Source organism: Ipomoea nil, unplaced genomic scaffold, assembly GCF_001879475.1.
Source record: "Ipomoea nil cultivar Tokyo-kokei standard unplaced genomic scaffold, Asagao_1.1 scaffold1421, whole genome shotgun sequence".
In the NCBI taxonomy this organism is placed as follows: domain Eukaryota; kingdom Viridiplantae; phylum Streptophyta; class Magnoliopsida; order Solanales; family Convolvulaceae; genus Ipomoea; species Ipomoea nil.
The window spans coordinates 3203231-3212583 of NW_017617849.1; the positions used below are offsets into that span (position 1 = coordinate 3203231).

A 9353-nucleotide genomic window follows, 5' to 3' on the forward strand; every position below is an offset into this window, starting at 1 on the left:
GACCTGTGAGAAAACTTTTTTTTTTTTTTTTTTTTCTGAAATCAGTTTTGTGGGTACAAGAATTTGTCAAATGTCTAGGAATCATGAAAATTCTCACTATGTAACAAACATAAATATTCATCCCGAATCATGCTTGCTATCTACAAAGCATAAAATTGAAAAGGTTGAATGAAGGACAAGATAGCTTGCACCACTATGGTGGCATATATACATACATATACCGAGAGGAGACTAGGCAGATGACACCAAAATTATAGTCATCAACTTCATTGGTTGGATCTAAGAATGCGCAAAACCTCACCTTGCTTGAGTTCACTCATTTACTATCTGAACAAGTACTTGGACGGGAAACACACATACAACGTCGATAACAGATGCTTCTGAGAGGGGAGACAGGATTATGATGTGCCTTGGAAGGTTAACCTATCTCGAAGAGTGTCAAAAATTGAAGCAGCGGCAGCATTTTGTGAAAAAGTCAGCTTCAGCCGCCCAAGCAATTCACCATCTTTAGCCTGAGATGCAGCATCAGCAGCTTCCTTGGCCATTCCAATTCCAGCATAAGCCTGCTCACAATTCACACAAGAAACAACTAAAATGAGTGTTTGGCAAAGCCCCTTTTATCAAATTTTGTTACAACTTGCTACTTCCAATGTTAATGCGGTTTTTTCTTCTCTTTAGTGGGAACATGATGGGGACATTGACATTGCAATGTCCATCAAACAATTGTGTGTATTTCTATTTCTGACAGTTTGAACTCATTACTTACCTCTGCTCTTTCCCGAGGATCAGCCAGCTTGGGTATGTATTTGAGTGCTTCCCCCTTATCTTCCGCTTCAACACATGCCTCTACAAATGGTTTGTAGCCTAAATATTGCAATGAAAGGTTAGAGGGATCAGGGTTTGTTACAACATACCCAACTCAGCATTTCTCCAAGCTAAGAGAACAAAACTTAACATTTATCTGGAAATGTCTAAAGTTTACAGTTCCCCTACCAATCAAAACCCAGAAAAAAGTGCAAATTTAATGCATATATGATATCTCCTTAAACTAGAATTGGCAAAAAGAATGGTTTTTACATAGTTTCAATTAGTCATGCTCCAATTCTTTTATACAAAGATAATTGCTCTGCTCATTTATGTTACTTTCATGCAAGCCTCCCGTTGATACTTTATAGAAAACAGACTGCATCTGAGTATAAATTTATTGACTTCATAGATTTTGAAGTAGAGAATCAGAACACCTATAAAATGCTTTCAGTATGGTTCAAGCTTTCCTAGATATTCTGTGGGTCTGGAAAGATGAGTTCTGAGTTTAATTTATAGATATCAAAGGTCAAATTCGACCAACAATTAACACTATTATGACACTTAAATTTAGATCAAATAGATACATACACAACGGGCAGGCATTCCTTGTGCACATGATAGTGGAACCATCTTGACCTCAATATTAGAGTAAGTGGAACAGCAACCCATAGCACACAAGTTTGAAACTACCATATCAAGTTGCTAATGTGTTTCCACCTACCATTACAAGCTTAGAATTACTTACCAATTGGTGGTCTCTTCTCTTTCGAGAATTTCTCTAAAGCATCCCAGTCCCTGATAGTTGCCAAAGCAAAAACTTTTAGCCAATACCACCTCTTTTCTGATACCTGGATCATATTAACAGTATCATAGTCATCACAATGCAATCTTAAACATAAAAATATTTGATCATTGGAACCAAATCCTAAGCAGCAGTCCATACAAATAAAGAATATGAACTTACCTTGAATTCTGTTTTGACTTTATTTGCAGCGCGATGATTTCCCAGAACAATACATGTACGAATAGTATCACTGATACTTGAATCAACAAAGATGGCCTGTTTAGTTGTCACCTCCAACTCATGCTGTATCCTGCAGAGATAATTAAGTCTGAGTACATGAATATAACAACCAACAATACTTTAAACTTGAGCGAAAGTAGGGGGTAACTTTCCACATTTCATAATACAGCATGCAGTGTTCCACCATCCAATTGCACAATCCATCAATAATACTCCGTAACAGATTAACAGGCAAACTTTATCAAATATGTCATTCAGATAAAATGGCATATCTTGGATTCTATTGTTAACCACTTGTTCTATAGAATACTCATGACGTCACCTTTTATTTGACCTCTGTACCTATGAGTATGGCATTACCGCACTATTTTTTAATTAATTAGACCATCAACTAAAGTTACTGCCACTTGGTTCTAAAGAAAGAACTGCACACTGGCATGATTAACTAACTTGATTAAAATTGGTGAATCACCTTAATAATTTTGCATGCTCTTCAGCTGCCTTTGACTCAAAAACATGTTCTTTTGTTTCTGCAAAAAGGCCATGGGCCTTCTCAACAAGTTTTATACGAGGACCATGCAGTGGAGATCCTTTGCTTGCCATTGGATTTTTTGCTAATTCCCATGATTCTTTCCATAAAAGAAAAGCTACATCCTGAAAATTGAAACTTTGTCAATATAAACAGTAGATGCAGTGGTAAAAAGAGGATGATTGTCTCAAATCAATACAAGTGGCAAAACATAACTGCCAGAAAATTTAAATGCAACACAATATATAATTTAAGTAAAGAAAATGAAAGCTTTGGATTGCAAGTAATAAATATATACTAACATGAGTGGTGCCAACTTGGCTTTTTATTTTTGGATACATAAACAAAATTAAGTAACAGGTGCCAAGGGGTTCAAGTATGAAACCCAAGTACATAGAAATGCATTTACAAGAACAATCATAATGAAATTCAAAAACATACATGATCCATCCTTAATATTGCTCAAAAACTTGCCATGGAGCCTGATAAATAACCTTCTAACTACTTTAAAATATTGATTTACTTATCTAAGTTCCAACTATAGAGCAAAGAGATAAAAGAATAGGAATATGACAGTATAAGTATTGCTGCATTACAAGTTAGTAAGTTACTCTATAATAATAAATTTATTTAGAACTATTTTTCTTGAGGAAAGAGGATTGGTTAGCCTTATCAACCAACCTGCAGTTGTCCAGTAGATAGGAAGAAGTCTTTCAAAAATTCATGCTTGTAAAGCCTGAAGCCGAATGGAACACGGTAGGAAAATGTTAACAGAGATTTGGAGAAAAGAATTCTGAATGGAGAGTGAGTACAAGTTCACATTTTCTTACCGTGCATAACTAATAAATAAATCACGTGGCAGTGGTCTAGACTGTATAGTTCCAAAGAGCTCCAAAGCTGGTCTCTAAGGTAACATGTCATTGGCAATGGATAATTAATAACTAAAAAGCTACAAGTTACTGGCAAATACAAACAATAGACTAAAAAATCAGCAATAAAAATTAGACTTCATAAAACACCTTTTGCCAGATATGAAGGAGGACTAGGTAAACAAGATCCGTGTCGCCACTTTCAGTTGCTTTTGTGAGAGCAGTATCTTCCTCTCCTATGCTCAACAGGAGAGGAACCTGAAAAGAATAATCTTTCAATCATTAATTTTTATCCGATGGTTTCTTGCTGTAACCTTTGCCAAAAGGAGGCACTTTCAACAATCAATACTCAATAAAGAAAAAGAATTAAAGAATCGTATTCAAATTAAGTTTCAGATAATAGCAAGGTAAAAACACAACTCAATTCATAAATAGGAATGGAAGTAACAAGGAAGAAGTTAACAGCAAACCTGTTTAGATGAACGTGGTTCATGTTCAACAAGAAGAGCAGCTAATTTACGTCGACCACTCTTATCTGCGTGGGCAGCAACTGCAGCATAAGATATGCCTTTGCACAACTTAAGCTGAAAATTGCAAAAGCCCAGGAGATTAGATATTGCATTCACATGAAACTATTCAAGTATTCATTCTGGTCAACCAAGGAGATAGATCTGACAGTACACCTTTTTGAGACTACAATGCAAAACACAAACCTTATCAAGTAAAATTTCCAGAAGATTAGCATCAGGGGTTGCAGAGGATGTTGTAATCTTTGTGCATGCCCAGTGCATAATTACAACTTCCTGCAGAGCCAAAAAGAAAATAGCATTGCAGCAAAAGAAAAACTTTCACTCCCCTTTGGGAGGGAACTAAAACAATTAAAAGAACTTGAACCAGTAAAAGAATGTGAAAGTGTTACATCATAATGAATGACAGGCTAAATGTACAAAGTAAAGGCAACACCTTATTTTTAAAAGGAAAGTAAGAACTATACTTACCTGATTCATACCAAGATATTCTGATATTCGCAGTGCGAGAAGGTGATGATGAGCATTAATTAGACGAGCGATCAGAACCGAAGGTGTAAGCACCTGCAGCATAAAACGTTTAGTTACTTTGTGTAAATAACAAATTCAGATACAACTGCAAAACCCAGGGGAGGAGGGAAAGATTGGCAAAGGGGGCAGTTGCCCAAGAGCCTAGTTGGTAGTTGCCTAGTAGCCTTTCCCATAGGTCTAGGGGTTGAGACTTGCTGGCTACACCTCCTTTTGTGTTTTGTGAGAAGAAGTATTTATAAACATCACTAGTCTTTTCTACACGCAAATAAATGCTTAATATTAAAGTCATAGTTATGTTGAAATAATTTTTTAAAAATAATAATATAATTTTTTTAAAAAGGTCATTTAGTTCATAGTTCTAAAATTCATATTATATTAAAAAGTATAGTTGATAATTTGGGTAATAATTATGAAATGATTAATTGTTAAAGTAAGATTTCTAGTCTAGATATGATAATTGATTAAATATAATTATGGTAGCATTTAATATATACTAACGGAAGTTTTAACGGTGTGAGGACGATTTGCCCCGTAAAAATCATAGTATAATATTTGTAGCCCAATGTATAACTCAATGAGCATAAAAATATGAACATAAATTAGGAGTACTAACCTACCTAGATGCAGTCTTATAAGTTTTTTAGGTATCAATAGAGATGATGTGCGAATTATAATGTGTTTTCTATTTGAACTATTTTATCCAATTAATTATGTTTCATATTTTGTCATGAATGTTTTTTATCACATTTCGCACTACTTTATTTTTTGCCCCTAGTCAACCTTATTTTTGGCTCCGCTCTTGGTAAAACCAAAACATTAAGCATTAAATACCTTATATTGCTGAATACTAAGAGGAATGCCGATCTCTGAATGGCGCACAGCATTTAGTACTCGTAAGGTTTTAGAAATCTCTTGAATATGATCACGCTGAAAATGGCTGCCAAAGCCAACTGGATACAGTTAACGAGAGAAGAAATCAGGGGAAAAAAAAAGGTTCTCTTTAGAACATGAAATTTAACAGTGATAAAGGCCATAACAAAACTGGTGTGTTCCTCAAGAATGAGTCCACAGAAAAAAAAGACCTTTGCACCAAGTGATAGTTCTAATGCTCCAATAGTTGTTTGAGCCATCATTGAATATAAAGGGTTACACCAAACTTTTGCAAGTGAGAAGAAGTTAAGGATTATAATCTAATGAGCAAAGGGAAAAGGGGGCATGTCTGGGGGGCAAATATTCAATAAAGCCTTTTTGTCCTCTACAGTTTCACTGCTTCAGTAGTAGTTTGAGCCATTTTATAGCATAAAGAACACAACCAGGGCAAGAAGTTCCATGAACATTTCTCTGCAGTTTTACATTGGAATAGATCATAATTATGTACCCCTTTAATGATTAGTTTCTGGGGTAAGGGGCCTATTTTGCTTAAATGATCCTTGCACAGACGAGTATGAATCACATAAAAACACAGACTATGCAATAACTATTAATGAAGGGTGTGTTCATTATACAAACCTGCCAAAGAGGCAGAAACAGATCAAAGTAAATAAGGGCATGTGATTCATTTTTATAAAGTCCATAATTTTATTAAGAAGAGATTCTGATAATTCAAGTATACCAACCTGCAAAATGCTTGGCCATAGCTTGCAGCTCTTAGCAAGGTTCTTTGCTGTTGAACATCAAATTCATGACCTGCCGCATCAATACATGATTCAACAGCCTCAGGCAATGAAGAGCGAATTAACCTCAAATTCTCATCTGCCTGGTGAAGAACAAAACATTAGAATTTGCTGAAAAATTCCATTTTAAGAACACTTCCCCTCTAGGTAGAGTACTATGTTGTTCAATCTATTTACTTTTATCTAATCTTAGCGATGCATTTGGCATGTGCAAGTACTATAACAAGATATAGATAATATGTCCTGTGCACCATCTGTCTGAACCATGCATTTAACTAAAAGTCAACACCTATATATGTTTTTAATTCAGAGCCCAAAAATGTTGAGCTCTCAATGCAACTTGACCAAATATTATTAACTAAAAGTCATCACCTATTCCAAAATGCAACCAAACACTGGAAAGGAAAATGTTTCCTGGAAAATGAGTCATTTTCCTGCTTTCCAAACAGACCCTAAATTTCTGAAACAGAGGCGTCACCTATTATAGCAACATGTTATTTAACATGTCATACATTCATGGAGAATTAAACCTAAACCCCAGCCACAGACATGCATGAGTTATGGGATACACATATAGTTAGTTAATCTATCATGTGAAACTGTAAAAGTGAAAATACATGAAAATCATTGATGCCACACAAATGAATGCCTTTTGTTCCCATCAAGAGGGGCATACCTTGGCACTCCTCCTGTCAAAATGATCCAAGGCATCATAAAGTAAAGCAGCAGGCAGTGTACTCCCAATTTGAAAGACAGAGACGGTGGAATCTGGTACTCTATGCAGAAACTCCATACTTGTGTTGGATAGTATTCTAACTCCATCACATTCGGGGATCAGCAGAACTTGTTCGTCGTAGATGTAGCGTACTGGATCGCCATAAGGACCCACCATTAAAAGCATGTCATCCCAGTAAAGTAATACACTATCCATTCCGCACCAAGCCAGCTGCTCAGGAGGTAGGGCTGACTATATACACGAAAAGGAGAAAGAAAGGAAACAAGGATAAAGTGTATGCTTCATTATTTCAGGAGAATAAAGAAATGAGACAAGGAAAACTAAATCCTAAAATGAGATGGAGGTCACATGAAATGAAAAAGGCTCTGGGAGCAAAGTACCTCGCCTGAAGTCCTGAAATAGCTCTGGTGTTAAGCCAAAACAACTTTCATTTATTATATAGCAAGGTTCTAAAGGCAGTGCCTTTAGGACCTTTAATATTTTGGAATTGAGGAGAAATAGATACCTTATACAACAATTCAAAATATTCTGCTTGGGCTAAACTCAGAAAATTCAGTAATATTATTGTGCCTGAAATGTCTAACGAAATCATTTCTTTTATGAAAAATTCCTTCTTTTTAATTATTCTTTTTTTCATCTTCCCCTTCACCAGATCATTACTTGTAGGCTACAATTTTCATTACTTCAAATGTTTCTTACACAGCAAAATAACCAACCTACAACAGATCCTATGCTTATCCCTGCTACAATTGCATTATAGTATCAGTTGGATAAATGCTATCCAAGTCACCTTACGTATCAACAGTTCTGACAAATAAAATGCAGTTTATGGTGCTTCCGAGTTTGGTTATCAGTTTTGTACTTCTAGTTTATGAATTTCTTCTATCAAAGACTTCACTGGGGAATAAAAGCCATCACCACCTTCAATTAAGCTATGATCACTGAAATTTTAGATCTTTTCAATTATGGCGTATAGATTATCTACAATATGCACCGAGAAGGCAAAAACCAACATACTCTATCAATGTAAACAAATTGGGAATTTAATAACAACCTCACAAGTGTAATCGAAAATGATGTTGGAGAAGTCCGTGGTCATGACCAGAAGTCTACCATCATGTGTAAACGACGCCAGCAGCTTCCCATTCCGCGAAACCACCATCTTCTGCAACGGCCCAATTCCAACTCCCAGCTGCTGAATCCCGTCCTCTTCTACCAATAACACGTGATCCCCTACTGCCATCAGCACTTCCACATTTCCAGACATGGTGTACTGGGGCTCGATCACCGTCATAGAGAGCGGAAAGTCCTCCAAACCAGGATCCGCCAGCTTGATCGGGTTCGGATTCTTGAAATCGGGTATGCAGAAGACCTGAAAGGCCTCGTTGATGCAAACGACGCCGTTATGCCAGAAGACGCAATCCACCACACTGTGCGTGAAGCAGTCTTTGCCGAGGGAGAGCGATTCCAGAGGCTCTGCGCGGATGTCGTAGCGGTAAACGGTGCCGTCCTGAGTAATGCAGATCAGCGTCTGGTCGTCGGTCCAGGACATGCCGACGAGACGGCCGCCAGGGTTCTTCCAGACAGTTTCTGCGATCTGGACGCCGGCGGAGTTGAAGATTCGGAGCTTCCGGAGGGCGGACTCGGCGTAGAGCTGGACGATCTTGGCGTCGTCGCGGATAACGGCGATGGGGCCGCCGAAGGGGGAACAAGCGACCTTGTTGCGCGTTAGGTCCACGTGCTTCCATTGCATCTGATAGAGCTCCGGCTTCCTGTAATACCGATTATAGAGAAGCTGCCATTCAGCAGCCACTGATACTGTGCTCATCCTTAGATTGTTACTCGACGGTGCGCCGGACTGGATAATCCGCGCTCGAATGATTGCCAATTTCACGACAAGAAGCTTCCGGAGGGTGTTGCCACGCTGGACTGAAATTACTTTTCTAAATTGCACGGACCTCCCTGGAAGATACTAAAATCACATCTCTTTCACCTCATTCCTCTAATTCACAAAATCACATCAAATAATTCTCTCATCATTTAAAATTTAAAAAAAAAAAAAAAAAGAATAAGGGTCAAATAGACCACTCAACTGCACACAAAAATGTAATTAGGCCACTGAACTAAAAAAGAATGCAATTGAACCATTGAACAACACAAAAACATGCAATTTAGCCCAAAATAACTTGTTTACTTGTTGTAGGAAGTTACCCATTTTTTAATTAAATTTTAAAAATAATTTTTAATAAATAAATAATTAAATTTAAAATTAAAAAAAAAAAAACAGAAACAGAAACAGCCGCCCGGAGACGATTCGTCTCCGGCCAGCTTCGTCTCCATGGCCGAAGACAAACCTCCGTCTCCAGCCATGGAGACAAAGACTTTCGTCTCCATAGCCGGAGACGAAGGTCTTTGTCTCCATGGCTGGAGACGGAGGTTCGTCTCCGGCCGAATGTTTATGTCTTTTTTTGTTTTTTTTTTTTTTAAATTTAAATTTAAATTTAATTATTTATTAAAAATAAAAAATTATTTTTAAAAATTAATTTAAAAATGGGTAACTTGCTACAACAGGTCAACATGTCATTTTGGACTAAATTGCATGTTTTTGTGTTATTCAATGGCTCAATTGCATTATTTTTTAGTTCAATGGCCTAATT

At 37.0% G+C, this 9353-nt stretch overlaps 1 protein-coding gene across 1 annotated transcript; it reads right to left on the reverse strand.

Annotated features, from left to right (window-relative positions):
* Positions 1-6: 6 nt before the first annotated feature.
* LOC109187710 (protein VACUOLELESS1) lies at positions 7-8653 on the reverse strand. Its single transcript, XM_019337984.1, has 15 exons — positions 7751-8653; positions 6637-6927; positions 5904-6043; positions 5119-5224; positions 4228-4320; positions 3943-4032; positions 3700-3813; positions 3380-3487; positions 3191-3264; positions 3042-3096; positions 2304-2485; positions 1772-1901; positions 1553-1655; positions 767-864; positions 7-563 (listed from the first exon to the last, which is right to left on the reverse strand). Exons 1-15 carry the CDS (start codon positions 8522-8524, stop codon positions 399-401), a joined length of 2523 nt encoding a protein of 840 aa, XP_019193529.1. The 5' UTR covers positions 8525-8653; the 3' UTR covers positions 7-398.
* Between the last annotated feature and the right edge of the window lie 700 nt (positions 8654-9353).

Bases quoted from the DNA above. Each gene is read 5' to 3' on its own strand.
- LOC109187710 (XM_019337984.1), bottom strand. From the start codon at position 8,524: ATGAGCACAGTATCAGTGGCTGCTGAATGGCAGCTTCTCTATAATCGG. The intron at 4,033-4,227 runs GTAAGTATAGTT...TTGGCTCTGCAG, and splicing joins AATATCTTGGTATGAATCAG to GAAGTTGTAATTATGCACTG. The intron at 2,486-3,041 runs GTTGGTTGATAA...TTCAATTTTCAG, and splicing joins TATCTACTGGACAACTGCAG to GATGTAGCTTTTCTTTTATG.